Source organism: Hyla sarda, chromosome 1, assembly GCF_029499605.1.
Source record: "Hyla sarda isolate aHylSar1 chromosome 1, aHylSar1.hap1, whole genome shotgun sequence".
Taxonomy (NCBI): Eukaryota; Metazoa; Chordata; class Amphibia; order Anura; family Hylidae; genus Hyla; species Hyla sarda.
In genome coordinates, this window is record NC_079189.1 from 40,535,897 (window position 1) to 40,558,463 (window position 22,567).

General features: G+C 45.1%; 1 protein-coding gene across 2 annotated transcripts in view; it reads left to right on the forward strand.

The window, feature by feature from the left end:
* The window catches only part of POLR1A (RNA polymerase I subunit A), a 137,936-nt gene that overhangs the window by 91,592 nt on the left and 23,777 nt on the right, over positions 1 to 22,567 (forward strand). For both annotated transcript variants that reach the window (XM_056554407.1, XM_056554421.1), the window contains 4 exons: positions 4,904 to 5,030; positions 14,362 to 14,469; positions 17,691 to 17,981; positions 21,665 to 21,865. In XM_056554407.1, the coding sequence (XP_056410382.1) occupies positions 4,904 to 5,030; positions 14,362 to 14,469; positions 17,691 to 17,981; positions 21,665 to 21,865 (727 nt within the window). The remainder of the gene's footprint in view (positions 1 to 4,903; positions 5,031 to 14,361; positions 14,470 to 17,690; positions 17,982 to 21,664; positions 21,866 to 22,567) is intronic.

Consider the following 22,567-nt stretch of genomic DNA (forward strand, 5'->3'; position numbering starts at 1 on the left):
AAAACGAAGACTTTTTATACGATACTTGAAACGATTCCACCCGGACATTGTCCTCCTCCAAGAAACCCACCTAGCTGGCTCAGATTTTTTTAGGTTACAGCAGCAATGGGTGGGGCAGGTGTTTGGTTCTCAGGCCCAGGATGGGAAAGCAGGAGTGGTCACCTTGATCCACAAATCTTTTGCATTTGGTCTTATATCACACGACACTGATGATGAAGGCAGGGTCTCACACTTACGACTTGACCACAATGGAGAGATCTTTAGCATTTATAACATATACGGTCCCAATGGGGAAAATAAGTCCTTTTTTCACGCTCTAGCGGACAGAATTCACGACGATAACACGACGAACAAAATAGTGGGGGGCGACTTTAACACAGTCCTCGACCCCCTAGTGGACAGAAAGGGCCCGACATCTCAAGCAATCCCCATACGTAGCAGGGACTGTGTATTGCCCCCTTTCTTGGACCAATTGGGACTGCTAGATGTATGGAGAATGTCCCACCCGGACGATAGGGAATTCACCCATTTCTCCAATGCCCACTCTTCCTGGTCTCGTATAGACTATCTACTGACATCTCCGGAACTTTACCATAAAGTTAGCTCAGTAGACATTGGAGAACTGGCATTGTCAGACCATGCCCCTCTCTGTCTACGGCTCTTGCCCTCCTACCCCAAAGGGACAGATATTCTTTGGCATTACCCCTCACTGCTGGCCAAGGATGATACCTTCCTCGAATTACTTAGGGGTTGGTGGTTAGAATATACCGTATATAATGGGGAACACCGCTCAGACCCAACTCTGTTCTGGGAATCGGGGAAGGCAGTATTAAGGGGAAAATTGATGGCACACGTGGCCCACCTAAAACGCACCTCTCTGAAAAATCTGAATGAAGCCAGTGCTCGACTAAGGGATGTCTATGCCACCTTCGTAGCCCACCCTACTATTCAGAACCGGGAGGAATGGAAATCGGCTAGAGCCAATTTTGAATTATGGTGGGATAGAAGGGAACGCCTAGGGAGGTCCCACTTTGAGGTGGATCTCTTTAGACACGGTAACAAATCGGGACGTCTACTGGCCCGTATAGCTAGGGGAAAGATACCCACCCCTCACATAACAGCACTTAAAGACTCCTCGGGAGTCACGCACAAAAACCCTCACTCCATCAACAAATTGCTGTCCTCCTATTATAGCTCGCTTTATGAAAACTCTCCCTCTGACCTTTCGGCGGGTGAGGCCTTCTTGAAACGGGTCCAACTTCCCACACTGACGGAAGAACAGAGGGAGATTCTTAATGCACCGGTATCGGTGGAAGAAATACAGGGAGTTATCGGTCATCTCCATAACGGGAAGGCTCCGGGCCCTGACGGGTATTCAGGCAAATTTTATAAAGCCCTATCAGAGCAGATTGCCCCAGTCTTAAGGGATATGTTTCAGGTATTCATGTCTACGGGATCGTTACCCACAGAAGCCTCTCTTGCACACATAAAGGTTTTGCCTAAACCGGGTAAGGACCTAACTGACCCAGGCTCCTATCGTCCGATATCTCTAATTAACCAAGACATCAAGATTCTATCAAAAATTTTAGCTGACCGTCTTTCTCGATTCATGCCAGCTTTAATCGGCTCCCATCAAGTGGGCTTTATTAGGAACAGATCAGCTACCATGAATTTGAGAACGGTTATGGCGGTTCTAGATCGCTTACAGCATCAGCCCCAGAGGGGTGAAGCTCCTGCCTTGCTCACTTTGGATGCTGAAAAAGCATTCGATAATGTTAAATGGGATTGGCTGGGACTGGTGCTGGATGCGATTGGTATTCAAGGGTCATTTAGGAATTACATTTCTGGGATTTATGCAACCCCCATGGCTAGAATACACACGCCTGGTATCCTATCCACACCCTTCCCTCTCTTTAAGGGCACCAGACAGGGTTGCCCACTCTCTCCCCTACTCTTTAATTTAGCGTTAGAACCCCTGGCGCTCTCCCTACTGTCTGAAAATATTTATCCTGGCATTAAGGTGGGGAAGAATGAAGTTAAATTGACAATGTTCGCAGATGATATTTTATTGTTCCTTGATGGCCCGACTGCTTCCCTAGGACGCATTCTTGAACATCTGAGAACATTTGGGGCTTTCTCGGGTTACAAAATAAATGTGTCTAAATCGGAACTTTTACCCCTAGGTCCTTTCCGTCACCAGTGGCTTCCAGAAATATCAGGTATGGGAGTCCGCATTGCTGACTCCTCCATCACCTACCTAGGTATCAAAATAGGGAGAACACCCGACACCATATATAGTTTAAACTATACTCCCCTCTTCTCCAAGATTAAAGCTGAATTACGTAAATGGGAAAAACTCCCCCTGAACTTTATGGGGAGATGTGCACTCATTAAAATGGTTAGCTTTGCGCGTCTCCTATACCCCCTGCAAACCCTACCACTTCTGTTAAAACATACTGACGTGAAAGGCTTAAACTCAGTATTCACCAAATTTATCTGGGCGGGGGAAGAGGCCCAGAATCGCCCTAAACAAACTGATGCTCAATAGGTCTGATGGGGGACTGAATTTTCCCAATGTAAGAGGATACAATCTATCATGTCTTTTTCGATTTGTTAATGACTGGATACATGGATCCTCTTACCATGCTCTTTACGATCTAGAGAGTGAATTGGCGGCCCCATGGAACCTAGCAGTCCTCTTACATACTACATACTCTAAACTCCCCTCCATAGTGCAACGCTCTGTACTGCTGAGGGACACGGTGGCATCTTGGAAGGAGGTCAGGAAGTTATATGGACTGCCTTACCTCTTATCCAAACATCTACCACTGGCGAAACATCCAGAGTTTCCCCCAAGACTTCCTCCTGGGGTGCTTGGCCTTTGGTCGGACAAGGGCCTCACGAAGGCCAAGCACTTTATGGACGTTACTCAGAAACGATGGCTCCGACCAACCACACTGCTCTCCCTACACAACCTTCCCCCGTCTCATGCATTCCCTATGCAACAGATATGCTCCTTCTTCTTTAGTCGATTGCGTAACCTGTCCAAAGAGGCCACAAAGAAAGAACTAGACTATCTTATTGGTTCGGAACCCCGTAAATTGTCCATCTCCATGATATACACATCCCTTAGGAAAGTACTACTGAAATTTACACCCTCTTCTATTTTTTCAGCGTGGACCTCATGGGTACCAGGAGATGATATTTCGGAATGTATCTTGAATGGGTGGAATATCATCCGTAAATGTATTATCAATGAGAGATGGCGTGAAACCTACTACAAAATGGCTCACAAAGCCTTATATGGGTTTAACATACTGCCTTCCCCGGATTTCCCCGATCGTATCACGGCCTGCCCTAAATGTGCTACCCCTTTGACGAATATGTGGCATGGAGTTTGGACGTGCCCCCATACAGAAAGATATTGGCAAATGATTATATCATATATCAGAGAGAAATGGGAAATGTCACTACCACATACACCAAGAGCCCTATTGTTTCATCAGTTTAGACCACCTGACTTGACCGACCAAGGCCCCACCAAAACACCCCAACTAGTTCACATTGTCCTCTTAGTGGCACTTAGGTGTATCTTCGCAGCCTGGCTCTCCCCTTCTGTTCCCACCATCTCCATGGTCATATCGCAACTTAAACTGTTATGTGGGATAGATAGGCTTGATACTGAACGACACATGAGCACAAACACAGCAAAATATTTCGCCAAATGGCAAGATTTTATTGTTGCACACTACACATCAGCTGAAATCGAGGACATAGTTAAGCCCTTTAGCTCGACAGACTGGTACTGTCTTGGGGTTTTGAGTGATTCACTGGGGCCATTACGACTTACCTCTTGACCTTGACTTCTAGCATACTACGAGCATGGCACGCCTAATTTGAGCGAGGCGAATTAATATTATGATACTGCCGCGCATTTCCACTTGGGTTCTCCATTAGCTGTGTGGAGTTTACAGTTTCTGGTTTGTAATTTATTGAATGTTCTTATGGCTCTTATTCGACGATATTCCGCACTTAACCATCAGTGTGATGTCTGTTTATAACAATGAAAATTCAATAAAATTTGTTTAAAAAAAAAAAAAAAAAAAAAACTAATTTCTGCTATTGCACTCCTTATGGTAAATAAAAAATATTTCTAATATACTCTGTTAAAAAAAAAAGTTAATTTTTCTATGTTTTATTTGTGCTTAAAAAAGCTCAAGAGCACATTTTCCCCCACACAGGAAACACAGGAAGTGCAGCCTGGAGTGCCAGCAAATGGCAGTTAAGTGTGAGAGGAGCTATGATTGGATGAGGCTGGACACACACCCCTCAGCACTCCAGGCTGCATTTCCTGTGTTTGGACTTCGGTCCAAAGTCTGTGAAATAAGATGGGGGAAATGTGCTCTTGAGCTTTTTTTAAGCACAAATAAAACATAGAAATCTTAATTTTTTTTAAACAATGTATATTAGAAATATTTTTTTTATTTACCATAAGGAGTGCAATAGCAAAAATTTGTTTTAATGAGAGTTACCCTTTAAGCTCTCCAGCTGCTGCAAAACTACAGCTTATAGCATGTAGATGTGTTTGGACTTATGGTTCTGCAACAGCTGGAGAGACACAGCTTTTAGGACACTCACCTAAAAAGCCATATTTAGGTTAATATGCCTCTAGAGCTGTGTTTCCCAACCAGGATGCCTCCAGCGGTTCCAAAACTACAACTCCCAGCATGCCCCGACAGCCTTCGGCTGTCGGGGCATGCTGGGAATTGTAGTTTTGCAACAGCTGGAGACACCCTGGTTGGGAAACACTGCGCTATAGTACAGCTCTTGGGAATAATAAGGGGATGTGTGATCTGATGGCTACATGTTTACTCTAAAAAGTTGATCTTTGCCGTATGTACAGGTTCTTCCGAATTATGATAGATACCATCAAAAGGAAAGGCGCAAAACTTGCCTCTTATTCAGATGTATCCAGCAGAAAGGCCTTTCGTAAAGATCATGATGATGATGGGGAAGGGGCGGCAACCCAGGTGAGTAACCAAGCCATAGACTCTACTTCGAGGCGTAAGAGGGTCCTGGAAAATTATCTTTCACAGTCGCTCTTCATTGGGGGGACACCTCTTCATTGGGGGGACACCTCTTCATTGGGGGGACACCTCTTCATTGGGGGGACACCTCTTCATTGGGGGGACACCATTACTGATGGGTATATGCTCTCTGTCATATCTATAATTTTTTCCCAGCGTCCTTAACTTTATAAAAAAAAAAAAAAAACTCCTAAAGACTTTCCATTGTCACTGTCACCACTGTCCAGCCGGCAGGTGCCGACAATACTTAGTGCGGGAACAGGATAAGAGTTCGGGATGTGAGGACGAGAGACATTGTTGCTTTTCCTCTCCCACAAGGTTTAGGTAGGAAGTTTGGGCAACGCTGGGTACTCTGCTAGTGTATAAATAAGTCTTCACATGAGTGTAAAAGGGCCGATGGTCTTGGCCCATCTGTGGGTCTATTGCCTCACCTGCCAGCATCATAGTGACAATTGGACACAGGGGGAGATTCATCAAAACCTGTTCAGAGGAAAAGTCAACCAGCTGCCCATAATAACCAGTCAGATTGCTTCTTTCTTTTTTTAGGGGGCTTTTTAAAAATGAAGCGATCTGAATGGTTGCTATGGGCGACTGGTCAACTTTTCCTCAGCACAGGTATTGATGAATTCCCCCCCCCCCCCAGTGTTTTTTAATTCCATGGGGAATGCAAGTATTTACCCAAAACTGCCAGGTCTGTAGAGCGGACAGGCTCTATTACATGTACATTGTAGGAGGTTGGTCTGGAGAGGGGACAGGTTCTATTACATTGTAGGAGGTTGGTCTGGGGGAGCGGACAGGTTCTATTACATTGTAGGAGGTTGGTCTGGAGAGGGGACAGGTTCTATTACATTGTAGGAGGTTGGTCTGGGGGAGCGGACAGGTTCTATTACATTGTAGGAGGTTGGTCTGGAGAGCAGACAGGTTCTATTACATTGTAGGGGGTTGGTCTGGAGAGGGGACAGGTTCTATTACATTGTAGGAGGTTGGTCTGGAGAGCGGACAGGTTCTATTACATTGTAGGAGGTTGGTCGGGAGAGGGGACAGGCTCTATTACATTGTAGGAGGTTGGTCTGGAGAGCGGACAGGTTCTATTACATTGTAGGAGGTTGGTCTGGCGAGCGGACAGGTTCTATTACATTGTAGGAGGTTGGTCTGGAGAGCAGACAGGTTCTATTACATTGTAGGGGGTTGGTCTGGAGAGGGGACAGGTTCTATTACATTGTAGGAGGTTGGTCGGGAGAGGGGATAGGCTCTATTACATTGTAGGAGGTTGGTCTGGAGAGCGGACAGGTTCTATTACATTGTAGGAGGTTGGTCTGGAGAGCGGACAAGTTCTATTACATTGTAGGGGGTTGGTCTGGAGAGCGGACAGGTTCTATTACATTGTAGGAGGTTGGTCTGGGGGAGTGGACAGGTTCTATTACATTGTAAGAGGTTGGTCTGGAGAGCGGACAGGTTCTATTACATTGTAGGAGGTTGGTCTGGAGAGCGGACAGGTTCTATTACATTGTAGGAGGTTGGTCTGGAGAGCGGACAGGTTCTATTACATTGTAGGAGGTTGGTCTGGAGAGCGGACAGGTTCTATTACATTGTAGGAGGTTGGTCTGGGGGAGTGGACAGGTTCTATTACATTGTAAGAGGTTGGTCTGGAGAGGGTACAGGTTCTATTACATTGTAGGAGGTTGGTCTGGGGGAGCGGACAGGTTCTATTACATTGTAGGAGGTTGGTCTGGGGGAGCGGACAGGTTCTATTACATTGTAGGAGGTTGGTCTGGAGAGCGGACAGGTTCTATTACATTGTAGGAGGTTGGTCTGGAGAGCGGACAGGTTCTATTACATTGTAGGAGGTTGGTCTGGAGAGCGGACAGGTTCTATTACATTGTAGGAGGTTGGTCTGGGGGAGTGGACAGGTTCTATTACATTGTAAGAGGTTGGTCTGGAGAGGGTACAGGTTCTATTACATTGTCGGAGGTTGGTCTGGGGGAGCGGACAGGTTCTATTACATTGCAGGGGGTTGGTCTGAAGAGCGGACAGGTTCTATTACATTGTAGGAGGTTGGTCTGGGTAGCGGACAGGTTCTATTACATTGTAGGAGGTTGGTCTGGAGAGCGGACAGATTCTACTACATTGTAGGAGGTTGGTCTGGCGAGCGGACAGGTTCTATTACATTGTAGGAGGTTGGTCTGGGGGAGCGGACAGGTTCTATTACATTGTAGGAGGTTGGTCTGGAGAGCGGACAGGTTCTATTACATTGTAGGAGGTTGGTCTGGAGAGCGGACAGGTTCTATTACATTGTAGGAGGTTGGTCTGGAGAGCGGACAGGTTCTATTACATTGTAGGGGGTTGGTCTGGGGAGCGGACAGGTTCTATTACATTGTAGGAGGTTGGTCTGGAGAGCGGACAGGTTCTATTACATTGTAGGGGGTTGGTCTGGAGAGCGCACAGGTTCTATTACATTGTAGGGGGTTGGTCTGGAGAGCGGACAGGTTCTATTACATTGTAGGAGGTTGGTCTGGGGAGCGGACAGGTTCTATTACATGTACATTGTAGGAGGTTGGTCTGGGGAGCGGACAGGTTCTATTACATGTACATTGTAGGAGGTTGGTCTGGGGAGCGGACAGGTTCTATTACATTGTAGGGGGTTGGTCTGGAGAGCGGACAGGTTCTATTACATTGTAGGGGGTTGGTCTGGAGAGCGGACAGGTTCTATTACATTGTAGGAGGTTGGTCTGGAGAGGGGACAGGTTCTATTACATTGTAGGAGGTTGGTCTGGAGAGGGGACAGGTTCTATTACATTGTAGGAGGTTGGTCTGGGGGAGCTGACAGGTTCTATTACATTGTAGGAGGTTGGTCTGGAGAGCAGACAGGTTCTATTACATTGTAGGGGGTTGGTCTGGAGAGCGGACAGGTTCTATTACATTGTAGGGGGTTGGTCTGGAGAGCGGACAGGTTCTATTACATTGTAGGGGGTTGGTCTGGAGAGCGGACAGGTTCTATTACATTGTAGGGGGTTGGTCTGGAGAGCGGACAGGTTCTATTACATTGTAGGGGGTTGGTCTGGAGAGCGGACAGGTTCTATTACATTGTAGGAGGTTGGTCTGGAGAGCGGACAGGTTCTATTACATTGTAGGGGGTTGGTCTGGAGAGCGCACAGGTTCTATTACATTGTAGGGGGTTGGTCTGGAGAGCGCACAGGTTCTATTACATTGTAGGAGGTTGGTCTGGGGAGCGGACAGGTTCTATTACATTGTAGGGGGTTGGTCTGGGGGAGTGGACAGGTTCTATTACATTGTAGGAGGTTGGTCTGGAGAGCGGACAGGTTCTATTACATTGTAGAAGGTTGGTCTGGAGAGCGGACAGGTTCTATTACATTGTAGGGGGTTGGTCTGGAGAGCGGACAGGTTCTATTACATTGTAGGGGGTTGGTCTGGAGAGCGCACAGGTTCTATTACATTGTAGGGGGTTGGTCTGGAGAGCGGACAGGTTCTATTACATTGTAGGAGGTTGGTCTGGGGAGCGGACAGGTTCTATTACATTGTAGGAGGTTGGTCTGGGGAGCGGACAGGTTCTATTACATGTACATTGTAGGAGGTTGGTCTGGGGAGCGGACAGGTTCTATTACATTGTAGAAGGTTGGTCTGGAGAGCGGACAGGTTCTATTACATTGTAGGAGGTTGGTCTGGGGAGCGGACAGGTTCTATTACATTGTAGGAGGTTGGTCTGGGTAGCGCACAGGTTCTATTACATTGTAGGGGGTTGGTCTGGAGAGCGGACAGGTTCTATTACATTGTAGGAGGTTGGTCTGGGGAGCGGACAGGTTCTATTACATGTACATTGTAGGAGGTTGGTCTGGGGAGCGGACAGGTTCTATTACATTGTAGGGGGTTGGTCTGGAGAGCGGACAGGTTCTATTACATTGTAGGAGGTTGGTCTGGAGAGCGGACAGGTTCTATTACATTGTAGGGGGTTGGTCTGGAGAGCGGACAGGTTCTATTACATTGTAGGAGGTTGGTCTGGAGAGGGGACAGGTTCTATTACATTGTAGGAGGTTGGTCTGGAGAGGGGACAGGTTCTATTACATTGTAGGAGGTTGGTCTGGAGAGCGGACAGGTTCTATTACATTGTAGGAGGTTGGTCTGGAGAGGGGACAGGTTCTATTACATTGTAGGAGGTTGGTCTGGAGAGCGGACAGGTTCTATTACATTGTAGGAGGTTGGTCTGGAGAGCGGACAGGTTCTATTACATTGTAGGGGGTTGGTCTGGAGAGCGGACAGGTTCTATTACATTGTAGGAGGTTGGTCTGGAGAGGGGACAGGTTCTATTACATTGTAGGAGGTTGGTCTGGAGAGCGGACAGGTTCTATTACATTGTAGGGGGTTGGTCTGGAGAGCGGACAGGTTCTATTACATTGTAGGAGGTTGGTCTGGAGAGGGGACAGGTTCTATTACATTGTAGGGGGTTGGTCTGGAGAGCGCACAGGTTCTATTACATTGTAGGAGGTTGGTCTGGAGAGGGGACAGGTTCTATTACATTGTAGGAGGTTGGTCTGGGGGAGCTGACAGGTTCTATTACATTGTAGGAGGTTGGTCTGGAGAGCAGACAGGTTCTATTACATTGTAGGGGGTTGGTCTGGAGAGCGGACAGGTTCTATTACATTGTAGGGGGTTGGTCTGGAGAGCGGACAGGTTCTATTACATTGTAGGGGGTTGGTCTGGAGAGCGGACAGGTTCTATTACATTGTAGGGGGTTGGTCTGGAGAGCGGACAGGTTCTATTACATTGTAGGGGGTTGGTCTGGAGAGCGGACAGGTTCTATTACATTGTAGGAGGTTGGTCTGGAGAGCGGACAGGTTCTATTACATTGTAGGGGGTTGGTCTGGAGAGCGCACAGGTTCTATTACATTGTAGGGGGTTGGTCTGGAGAGCGCACAGGTTCTATTACATTGTAGGAGGTTGGTCTGGGGAGCGGACAGGTTCTATTACATTGTAGGGGGTTGGTCTGGGGGAGTGGACAGGTTCTATTACATTGTAGGAGGTTGGTCTGGAGAGCGGACAGGTTCTATTACATTGTAGAAGGTTGGTCTGGAGAGCGGACAGGTTCTATTACATTGTAGGGGGTTGGTCTGGAGAGCGGACAGGTTCTATTACATTGTAGGGGGTTGGTCTGGAGAGCGCACAGGTTCTATTACATTGTAGGGGGTTGGTCTGGAGAGCGGACAGGTTCTATTACATTGTAGGAGGTTGGTCTGGGGAGCGGACAGGTTCTATTACATTGTAGGAGGTTGGTCTGGGGAGCGGACAGGTTCTATTACATGTACATTGTAGGAGGTTGGTCTGGGGAGCGGACAGGTTCTATTACATTGTAGAAGGTTGGTCTGGAGAGCGGACAGGTTCTATTACATTGTAGGAGGTTGGTCTGGGGAGCGGACAGGTTCTATTACATTGTAGGAGGTTGGTCTGGGTAGCGCACAGGTTCTATTACATTGTAGGGGGTTGGTCTGGAGAGCGGACAGGTTCTATTACATTGTAGGAGGTTGGTCTGGGGAGCGGACAGGTTCTATTACATGTACATTGTAGGAGGTTGGTCTGGGGAGCGGACAGGTTCTATTACATTGTAGGGGGTTGGTCTGGAGAGCGGACAGGTTCTATTACATTGTAGGAGGTTGGTCTGGAGAGCGGACAGGTTCTATTACATTGTAGGGGGTTGGTCTGGAGAGCGGACAGGTTCTATTACATTGTAGGAGGTTGGTCTGGAGAGGGGACAGGTTCTATTACATTGTAGGAGGTTGGTCTGGAGAGGGGACAGGTTCTATTACATTGTAGGAGGTTGGTCTGGAGAGCGGACAGGTTCTATTACATTGTAGGAGGTTGGTCTGGAGAGGGGACAGGTTCTATTACATTGTAGGAGGTTGGTCTGGAGAGCGGACAGGTTCTATTACATTGTAGGGGGTTGGTCTGGAGAGCGGACAGGTTCTATTACATTGTAGGAGGTTGGTCTGGAGAGGGGACAGGTTCTATTACATTGTAGGAGGTTGGTCTGGAGAGCGGACAGGTTCTATTACATTGTAGGGGGTTGGTCTGGAGAGCGGACAGGTTCTATTACATTGTAGGAGGTTGGTCTAGAGAGGGGACAGGTTCTATTACATTGTAGGGGGTTGGTCTGGAGAGCGCACAGGTTCTATTACATTGTAGGAGGTTGGTCTGGAGAGGGGACAGGTTCTATTACATTGTAGGAGGTTGGTCTGGGGAGCGGACAGGTTCTATTACATTGTAGGAGGCTGGTCTGGAGAGCGGACAGGTTCTATTACATTGTAGGGGGTTGGTCTGGAGAGCGGACAGGTTCTATTACATTGTAGGGGGTTGGTCTGGAGAGCGCACAGGTTCTATTACATTGTAGGAGGTTGGTCTGGAGAGGGGACAGGTTCTATTACATTGTAGGAGGTTGGTCTGGAGAGCGGACAGGTTCTATAACATTGTAGGAGGCTGGTCTGGAGAGCGGACAGGTTCTATTACATTGTAGGGGGTTGGTCTGGAGAGGGGACAGGTTCTATTACATTGTAGAAGGTTGGTCTGGAGAGGGGACAGGTTCTATTACATTGTAGGAGGTTGGTCTGGAGAGCGAACAGGTTCTATTACATTGTAGGAGGTTGGTCTGGAGAGCGGACAGGTTCTATTACATTGTAGGAGGTTGGTCTGGAGAGCGGACAGGTTCTATTACATTGTAGGAGGTTGGTCTGGGGAGCGGACAGGTTCTATTACATTGTAGGAGGTTGGTCTGGAGAGCGCACAGGTTCTATTACATTGTAGGAGGTTGGTCTGGAGAGGGGACAGGTTCTATTACATTGTAGGAGGTTGGTCTGACAAAGTTGCATCCATTTTTCTGGAAAGCAACCACAGCTAGGACCAAAACTGGTCTGTTCTTTAAATGTCCCAGCATCCTCACCCCTTTTGGTTTTAGTCTTATTGACAAGATATTAAGGCCTTAAACTCCTCAGTCGTACTTCTCCTTCTCACTGGGGCAAATACAAGGTAGTTACAGTTGGGGCCAGCAGTAAGGTCAGAGGCAGCCATTGTTACATAAACTTCCTCCAGATATCTCCAGCCTCTTATCTGGAGCTGCCCTGATATATTATCAGGATATATTAACTTCCCTCATGTTATTTCATTGACCTTTGCATCTTACTGAGATACCTGCAGTCATGTCCTATCACATTGCATGTGGTTTGGGGTTTTACAGTCTCATTCTAGGGCTAATGTTTATACTGTAAATCTATGGTCGGCCTCCTGTGGCTTTTCAGCTAGTATGTGTCCACCACTCTTGTTCCGCTCTCAATAAGGTGAGATTACTTGTTTGGGGGTATAACTAGATCTGATCACAGCCTCCTTAAAGGGGTACTCCACCCCTAGACATCTTATCCCCCTAACTAACTTAGTGTATGTCTATGGGATTGTCGCAGTCAGCCCGGCTTTTCTATATGCTTATTTACAATTAGTCGGGATCTGAACATTCGGACACCCACTGACCAAAACTTTGACATGGCAAAAGTTTAAAAATAAAACATAACTATACCTAATTAATAAATGGTACACCCCATCCATAATAACCTGAACCAAAAATTGATCATTTTATTATTTTCTAGCTTTTTTTTTCCACACCGTGACAAAAAAAATAAAAAAATTTTGTTTTTTTTGACAACTAGTCTACCAAAAGATGTGTAATAAAAAGGCATCAAAAAATTTGCATGTACCCTGAAATGATAAATGAAACAGTGAACTCACCACGTAAAGCAAGCCCACATACAACTCTGTCCATGAACAAATATGGTGCACCCCAAAAAAAAAATTTTTTTTACTTCTACACAAGTAGTAAAATGTTAATTAACTGTATATAATTTTACAATTGTACGAATAAAGTAAAAGAAATTGTGGCACTTACCAATCCTCGCTGTGTATTCCAAAAACAGGGAGCGTATGTATAAAAAAAGGACAAGGGTGTGCAAAAAAAGCGACGGCTGTTTTGTGTCTGCCGGCTGACTGCTCTTTTATGCTGTTTATGCTTGTGCACCGCCAAGAGCTGACAGCCGTTTCATGTCTGCCACAAGACTGTTATCTAATACGTTAAAAACTTGTAAGAAGCTCTAACTAGAGGATTTCTGTAGTAGCTGTACTCGACTTTCTTCTTTTTTTGTGCTATTAATATAAATTGTACCAACCTGCAGAATGAAGTTAAAGGAGTTCTCCGAGATATGAAAACTTATACCCTATACTAAGGATAGGGGATAAGTTTCAGATCACTGAGGCCCCCCCCCCCCCCCCCCCTGCTGATCTCCCGTATGGGGCCCCCAGCACTATGCTGAAATAATGTGTTTCGACTACCGTATGAAGTGATGGGCGATATGCCCCCCCCAAAACATCTCTATGACAGAGCCAGAAACTGCGAAATGCAGCGCTCCGGCTTTCCCATAGAGATGTATTTGGGTGGTTTGTCAGCCGCCGCACGACTGTCGGACACGCCCCATTGCCGCTGACTACCGCGGCCCCGTACGGGAGATTGCGGGGGGCCCCAGTGGCCGGACGACCCACTTCGTGATCTGAAACTTATGACCTATCCTTAGGATAAGTGTTCATATCCTGGAGTACTCCTTTAAAATGTGATTTATACCAAGTGCACGTTGTAAACTAAAAAAAAAAAAAAAACTAGTTGGGTCATTAAAGGGTTAATCATGGGTGCATTCCTGCAATTTTGCTTGAAAATGTAGTTTTGTGTTAAAATAATAAATAAAATAACTAATTTATTAAATAAAAAAATGAATTATTTAAATAAAATATGGCTAAAATCTTAAGTCTGTCCCAGAGCCTGAAATGCGCAGCACCTCCTAAATACCGTATATATTTACGAGATGTGTTGAGTTCCTCCATGTCACTTATGCCCCTGTGTACATGCCTGTATCTTCACATATTTACCGGATCTGAACAAGCCCAAAATTTCAGCTCTGTGACTTGCTTGTCACCTAGGACTCAACAGTGAGCATCAAACTCTTCTCCTCTATCATGTAGTTCAGGGTTCCCCAACCAGGGTGCCTCCAGCTGTTGCAAAACTACAACTCCCAGCATGCCCGGACAGCCAAAGGCTGTCCAGGCATGCAGGGAGTTGTAGTTTTGCAACAGCTGGAGGCACCCTGGTTGGATAACACTAGTGTAGTTGAAAAACAAGATCCCCCAAAATATGTGACTTTATTCAATAATAGAAAGCCTATACTCGTGTGTTTATTAGGAAGGCCAAGAAGAGGAGCCTGAAGAACAAGAAATTGTAGATGCAGAAGCCGACGAGGGTGATGCAGATGCTACAGATGCAAAACGGAAAAAAAAGCAAGAGGAGGAGGTAAAGTGTCTGAGATCTTCTTATGTTTTGCTATCCGGGCATGCTGGGAGTTGTAGTTTTGCAACAGCTGGGAGAACCCTGATTGGTAAACACTGGTCTAATCACTAGACTTTCCAAGTCGGTCTCTAACGGGATTATAAAAACCATAGCTGCTTTCATCCCAAAAACAGCACCACACCTGCCCTCAGTTTGTGTGGGGAATTACAACTCTGCTCCTTTCACTTTAATGAAACTGAGCTGCAATACCACAGACAACTTGAGTGCAGGAGTGGTGCTGTTTCTTTATCCCCTTTAAAGATGAGCTGTTCTCTCTCTCCTGAACAGGTCTGTTTTGTTGGTCAGATCCTCTTTTTTCTTCTACAACTTTGCAACTTTTGTGCTGTTCCTCTGTTAATCTGCCTGGAAATACATTCTATAATTGAATTGATAGCTTGGGCGTGTCATTGCTGAGCGTCTCCATGCAGAGTAGGCACAGTCCACCTCCTTTCGTTCCAGTATCTTACGTTAGATACCAAATAACTTAGAATTTTCTTTCTGTAGGAAATATACGACCAAAAGTTGTAAAAATAAAATCTTAAGTTATAAATAAAATACAAATTTAAATATGTTCCAAGTGCCTGAGCAGCTGCATGGGGGAGAATAATGGGGGAGATTTATTTAAAAAAAAAAAAAAACTGCAGAGGAAGAATGGTGCAGTTGCCCATGGCAACCAATCGGCTTGCTTCTTTCATTTTGAGACCTGTGAAAAATGAAAGAAGCCATCTGATTGGTTGCTGTGGGCAACTGCACCACTCTTCCTTTACACAGGTTTTGATAAATCTCCCCCCACTATCTTTATTATTTTCCCCCTAGAGAAGAGTTTAGTGCAAACCAATCTATATATTCATATGAAGTAATGTTCATGTAACCCCATAATCTATACCAAGCTATCAATATAGTTATAAAAACAGATACACCGTTCTGGGTAGTATGACACTGAATGGGCTTGGATACAATGTTCTGGGTAGTATGACCCTGAATGGGCTTGGATACAATGTCCTGGGTAGTATCACACTGAATGGTCTTGGATACAATGTTCTGGGTAGTATGACACTGAATGGGCTTAGATACAATGTTCTGGGTAGTATGACACTGAATGGGCTTGGATACAATGTTCTGGGCAGTATGACACTGAATGGGCTTGGATACAATGTCCTGGGTAGTATCACACTGAATGGTCTTGGATACAATGTTCTGGGTAGTATGACACTGAATGGGCTTAGATACAATGTTCTGGGCAGTATGACACTGAATGGGCTTGGATACAATGTCCTGGGTAGTATGACACTGAATGGTCTTGGATACAATGTTCTGGGTAGTATGACACTGAATGGGCTTAGATACAATGTTCTGGGTAGTATGACACTGAATGGGCTTGGATACAATGTTCTGGGCAGTATGACACTGAATGGGCTTGGATACAATGTTCTGGGTAGTATCACACTGAATGGGCTTGGATACAATGTTCAGGGTAGTATCACACTGAATGGGCTTAGATACAATGTTCTAGGTAGTATCACACTGAATGAGCTTAGATCCAATGTTCTGGGTAGTATCACACTGAATGGACTTAGATACAATGTTATGGGTAGTATCACACTGGGCTTAGATACAATGTTCTGGGTAGTATCACACTGAATGGGCTTAGATACAATGTTCTGGGTAGTTTCACACTGAATCAGCTTAGATACAATTTTCTGGGTAGTATCACAATGAATGGGCTTAGATACAATATTCTGGGTAATATAAAACTGAATAGGCTTAGATACAGTGCTCTGGGTAGTATCTAAGCCAATTCAGTGTCATACTACCCAGGGCTGCATATCTAAGCCGGTTCAATTACATAGCTTTAGGTAGTATCACACTGAATATGCTTAGATACAATGTTCTAGTGGTATCACACTTTATTGACTTTAAATACTATGCTCTCAAACTGGTGCTGACAATTATCATGTGTGATCAGAACTACTTGGCTTCCTGCCTAAGCAGATTCAGTGTGATACTACCCTGAGCCGTCTAAGCCCATTCAATGTGATACTACCCAGGGCTGTATGTCTAAGCCAAATCAGATACACTGCTCTGGGCAGTATCACACTGAATCTGCTTAGATACATTGCTCCGGCAGTATCACACTGAATGGGCTCACATACACAGCACTGGGCAGTATCACACTGAATGACTTTAGATACAAGGCTCGGTGCAGGGTCACACTACAATGCTCTAGGGAAGTGGTCTGCAACCTGTTGACCTCCTGATGTTGCAAAACTGTAACGCCCAGCATGCCCGGACAGCCAAAGGATGCTGGGAGTTGTAGTTTTGCAACATCTGGAGGTCCGCAGTTTGGAGACCACTGCTCTAGGGGTTAGAGGAGTACTGTGGCATAGGACAATTATTCCCTATCCTTTTGGAACCCCCCCCCTCCTGCCTGCTGCCCAGCTCTCCTTGTGCATGGAGCGGTCACTGCTCTGTGCAGGGAGAATGTCAATCCCCGCACAAAGCGGTGGTCAATACGCCCCCTCCATGTATCTCTATGGGAGAACTGGAGATACACAGACACTTTATCTCCGATTTTCCCATAGAATGCATGGAGGGGGCATGCTGGCTACCGCTCCCTGCCGTGGTCAATGCAGCTTCTTTCATGAAGATAGCCGGGGTGCTGTGCAGGAGTTCACGGGGGATCCCAATGGTCTGACCCCGCTGCGATCAGACACTCGTCCCCTATTCTATATTGTCCTACGTCCCAGTACTCCTCTAATATACAATGCTCCCAAACTGGTACAGTCATCATGTGTGATAAGAACTGCTGGACTTCCTGCCTGGAGGAAAAGCTGAATGAAACATTGTATGTGCTCAACAAAGATAACGCTTGTACATTACAAAGGTATATAACTTTTAGCATGTGCAGCTATATAAAGATACTTTTATCTGCCTGGAGTTCCCCTTTAATTTTGCATATATGAGGACCAAAATAAAAGCAGAGACCAGCAGTGATGAACTTTTATGAACCAATATGAACTTTTACTCAGATAGTGGTCCCCCAAACAGGAAGTGAAGTGGTCGCTGGGAAGCGCAATTCTCAGCATTCTTAGCGACCTATTTGAAGTGATGTTTATATGTATGGTCTTAGGGGATCTGCATTGTCGGCCATATGTTACAGCATCTTTATGGTAATTTCTCTGTAGGTTGACTATGAAAGTGAAGAGGAGGAGCAGTCGGAGAATGAAGAGGAGCAGGATGAGGAGAACCCTCCTGCCCAGAAGGAAGAAGGCACGGAGGCATCCGATGAGGGTGAAGACCTGTCGCCAAATGGGGAGGATCGCAGTCCCTCCTCTTTACTATCCTCCAAAAAGAAAAGTAACCAACCAAACCTAACAAAGCAGGTGTTGGCGGAGAACCGGATAAATGGCGTCTTGAGTCTCAGCTCCAGCATAGACGACTATTCTTATGATACAGAAAACAGCTTATGGTGTGAGGTAAGAAACATCAGGAGATTTACATGACCATTACATACAGGGGGCAGACCGAGAAGATGAGGTCGCCCCATACTATAGTGAGAGGGGCAACTGGTGCCAGAAAGTTAAGCAGATTAGTAAATTACTTCTATTTAAAATCTTAATCCTTCTAATACTTAGAACTTAGAAATAATAAGATGCTGTATGTTCCAGAGGAAGTTCTTTCCTTTTTGAATTTCTGTCTGACTACAGTGCTCTCTGCTGACACCTCTGTCCATTTTAGGAACTGTCCAGAGTAGGAGCTGTGTGTCCTATCCTCTTTAATTTCCGCACGGCGATCAGTGCGGAATTCAGCGCGCAGTCCGCGCTCTTTCCACACAGAAAAAATCCGCTCAAAAACACAGTTTTTTTCCAAGGGACCATTCCGCTCACACCTTAACCAGTGTGAACATACCCTTATAGAAACGACAGAAAACACATAATAGGTTCTCCAGTGCACCCAGTCCCAGTGCAGATTATGAACCTGCATAGAAACGTAGTCCTCTGGTAAACCTTTGACCTTACTCCACGCAGACCTGCGGCGTTGGTGGCATGTGAAGCCTTGCAGTAGAATCCTGTTCCTGCTTTAAAGCCCATAAATCCCATTCAGCTTTGTGTCTAACGTATGAAGGACATTTCTGGAACTGTAAGTTGTTAAAGGGGTATTCCAGGAAAAAAACTATATATATATATATAGTTTTTTTCCTGGAATACCCCTTTAACAACTTACAGTTCCAGAAATGTCCTTCATACGTTAGACACAAAGCTGAATTTATATTATATATATTTATATATTTATATATATATATATTTATATATATATATATATTTATATATATATATATATATATATATATATATATATTTATATATATATATATATATATATATATATATATATATATATTTATATATATATATTTATATATATATATATATATATATATTTATATATATATATATATATTTATATATATCTCTGTCTCAATCAATCGGCTCCAGAAAGTTCAACAGATTTGTAAATTACTTCTATTAAAAAAATCTTAATCCTTTCAATAATTATCAGCTGCTGAAGTTGAGTTGTTGTTTTCTCTCTGGCAGCAGTGCTCTCTGCTTGTCTCGGGAACTGCACATAGTAGTAGAGGTTTGCTACGGGGGTTTGCTTCTAAACTGGGCGGTCATCAGAGAGAACTTAGACAGAAAGCAACAACTCAACTTCAGAAGCTCATAAGTACTGAAAGGATTATGATTTTTTTTTTTATTGAAGTAATTTACAAATCTGTTTAACTTTCTGGAGCCAGTTGATATGTAAAAAAAATGTTTTTTTTCCTGGATAACCCTTTTAATGGTAGAATGAGGAGGAGGAAAGTTGACAGGGCTTAAGGGAGCGGTTCTTCGCATCACTGACTCATTGGAATTGTCCTGTGACATGCCTAGATAGCACCTCTCCGCTGCCTGTAGGCTCAGACTGTCCGGGGTCTTAGACTCCACCATAAAGTGGTTTTACTTGACTTCTTTCAAAGCCTGGACAAGTGTTTTCCAACTAGTGCACCTCCTGCTGTTGCAAAACTACAACTCCCAGCATGACCGGACAGCCTTCGGCTGTCCGGGCATGCTGGGAGTTGTAGTTTTGCAACAGCAGGAGGCACCCTGCTCTAGACATTCCTGTGTGAGCTAAACGGCTTATGTTTCAAACTTTAACTTTCACTTTCAAACTAGCAGCAAGATTTGTGCGGCTGCTGCTGTATTTAGCTCACAGAGCATTGCCTAGACTGAAAACGGTTCCTTCCAATAGCAGGACTTGGCATATGTATGTGGCCTCTTAAAGGGATTCTTCGGTACTAGACTTCTTGTCCCCTTCCTGTCCTCAAGATAAGATGTCTGATCACGGGGGGGAGGGTCTGACCTCTGGGACCCCTGCGATCTCTGGCAAGGCACCTGTGCCAGGCTCTGGAGCAGCTGTGGTCACTTCGCCCCCTCAGTCCATGTCTGTAGATACAGCGTTCGTGTACCTCCGAATCTCCCGTAGAGCGAGATGGCGTGTCGACCACACCTTTGGGCCATGGGCAACAGTAATCGGACACAGAGCAGAGATCACTTTGTACCGGATTACTGGGATGCCAAGCTGGAGATTGCGGGGCAGCTGGACCCCCTCCCTGTGATAAAACTTATCCCCTATCTTGTGAAATATGCCTTGATGCTATAGGAGCTGCTATTATGTAGCAGTTTACACTGTTCATCACCACCAGTTTATCAGAAAGGTTTTTTAATTCTTTCTCGTCTAGTTTACTTCAATATCAATACCCAAAAAGGATCCAATTCTGGTTGATTTTATTCTTCTTGCTCGGAGAAGACTATAATTTGCTTGCGAGTCAACTTGCTGCAGCAGGAGCCTCCCCCCACTGTTCTTTATACAATCAAAGATCAGCCTTGACCCGATAAGTGAACATAGCCTAAATGTACTCAACAGAGGCCACATGACAGCTGGTGTTTAAATTCCGTGGGAATATCCCGCTCGGAAATTCTTTTGCAGCGGAATCTCATTGATTTCAAAGGGATTATATTATGCTGCACTGTGCACATGGCCGAAATCCTTTCATCAAAAAGACTTGATATATTATAGAGTAATGTATGCAGAAGCATGTTATTAAAAAATATGCTTCATTTTCATTTCATTTCATTTGAATGAATATTTCATTTTCCACTTAAAAAAAAAAATTACCACTAGGGGTCTCCCTACCAGTCCTGGCCACAAGCCTTTTTTATTTTATTTTATTTATTTATTTTTTTTTTTTATAGATTTCAGACTCGTGCTGGAGTTCTAAATCTCAGACTGCAGCCAGGACACAGACAAGCTCAGCACTGCTCCCCTTGGAAATGCATTGCAGTCTATGAAGATGGCACGTGTCCAAGTGGTCCTAGTGCCACCGGAACATGTAAATGTCAGGAAAGTCTGCCCGTGTTTTCTGGGCAGACATTCTGCACAGTTAATGCCCTGTGAACACAGCCTTATAAGAAGTACAATTAAATGGCGACAACAGCCTCTTTAGATAGGGTTTACCTCAGTTAGAGAGTGGCTGCCAGAGTGGTGTATATACCACCTTAAAGGGGTACTCCACTGGAAAGCATGATTTTTTTTTTTATTAACTGGTGCCAGAAAGTTAAACAGATTAGTAAATTACTTCTATTAAAAAAAATCTTAATCCTTCCAGTACTTATTAGCTGTGGTTATGATCCACAGGATAGGTTTTCTATGGGGATTTGCTCTTAATCTGGACAGTTCCTAAAATGGACAGAGGGGTCAGCAGAGAGCACTGTGGTCAGACAGAAAAGGAAATTCAAAAAGAAAAGAACTTCATCTGGAACATATCAGCAGCTGATAAGTACTGGAAGGATTAAGATTTTTTAATAGAAGTGATTTACAAAATCTGTTTAATTTTCTGGCACCAGTTGATTTAAAAAAATGCTTTCCAGGTGAGTACCCCTTTAAGTGTTTTTAAGCTTTATAAGCATCATCGTCTGTTTGCTCGGTGCAAGACCTCCGCCGATCAGCTGATCACTGTGGAGCCTGTAGTCTGTATAAGACAACCCCTTTATAATGTCAGTGTTGCGTTGTCTTTCTGACTGTACTACTGTGGTGTAATGTGCTGACTCCTACTTTGCAGATCACTTTTAAGCTGCCCCTTATGAAGGTTCACTTCGATATGTCCTCTCTCATCTCGACCCTGGCACATAACGTTGTTATTCACGAGACCAAAGGAATAACCCGCTGTCTTCTCAACGAAACCACAAACAAAAACGGAGCCAAGGAGACCATCCTGAACACGGAGGGTATCAATCTCCAAGAGATGTTCAGATATTCAGATGTAAGTGAACCTGACAAAGATCTCCCTTCATTATGTATCGTGGAGATGACTTCCTTATATGTTGTCGAGACTTGTCCCGGGTGTTTCGCTTGGGCGCAACAGATAATGATTAAACAAACCTGTTCAAATGCCCCTTGAACACTTTTCCTGTATCCACAGGAATAGAGGGGTAAGTGTATTTATGTGGAGGTCCGATGGTACCCCCAATTATTTTAGAACTGGTTCCTGAGTCTCAATTCACTGTAGCAAAGTACAGGATTTGGCTAGTGCTGGGCGGTATACCGGTATGAACCGGATACAGTTTTTTTTTTTTTTTTTTTTTTCTCCCACGGTATGAATTTTTGCCCATACCGCTATACCGGTCGGGCCCCTCCCCCACCCTCCGATAAATAAAAAAATCAATAAAAAAAATTAAAGTTACCTGTAATGGGAGTGGTCCGGGCCATCCATCCTTCCTGTAGTGTCCGGCGGCATTCCGGGTGGAGGGTGAACCGGTCCGGGCTGTTGTCCTTCTCCGGGGGTCCTCTTCTCCACTCCGGGCAGGCTCCGGCCTAGTACGCTGCATAGACGCCGCTACGTCCGTGACATCAGGTGCGTCGCTGCGCACAGACGTAACTGCGCAGCGGCGTCTATGCAGCATTACTAGGCCGGAGCCTGCCCGGAGTGGAGAAGAGGACCCCCGGAGAAGAAGGACAGCCCGGA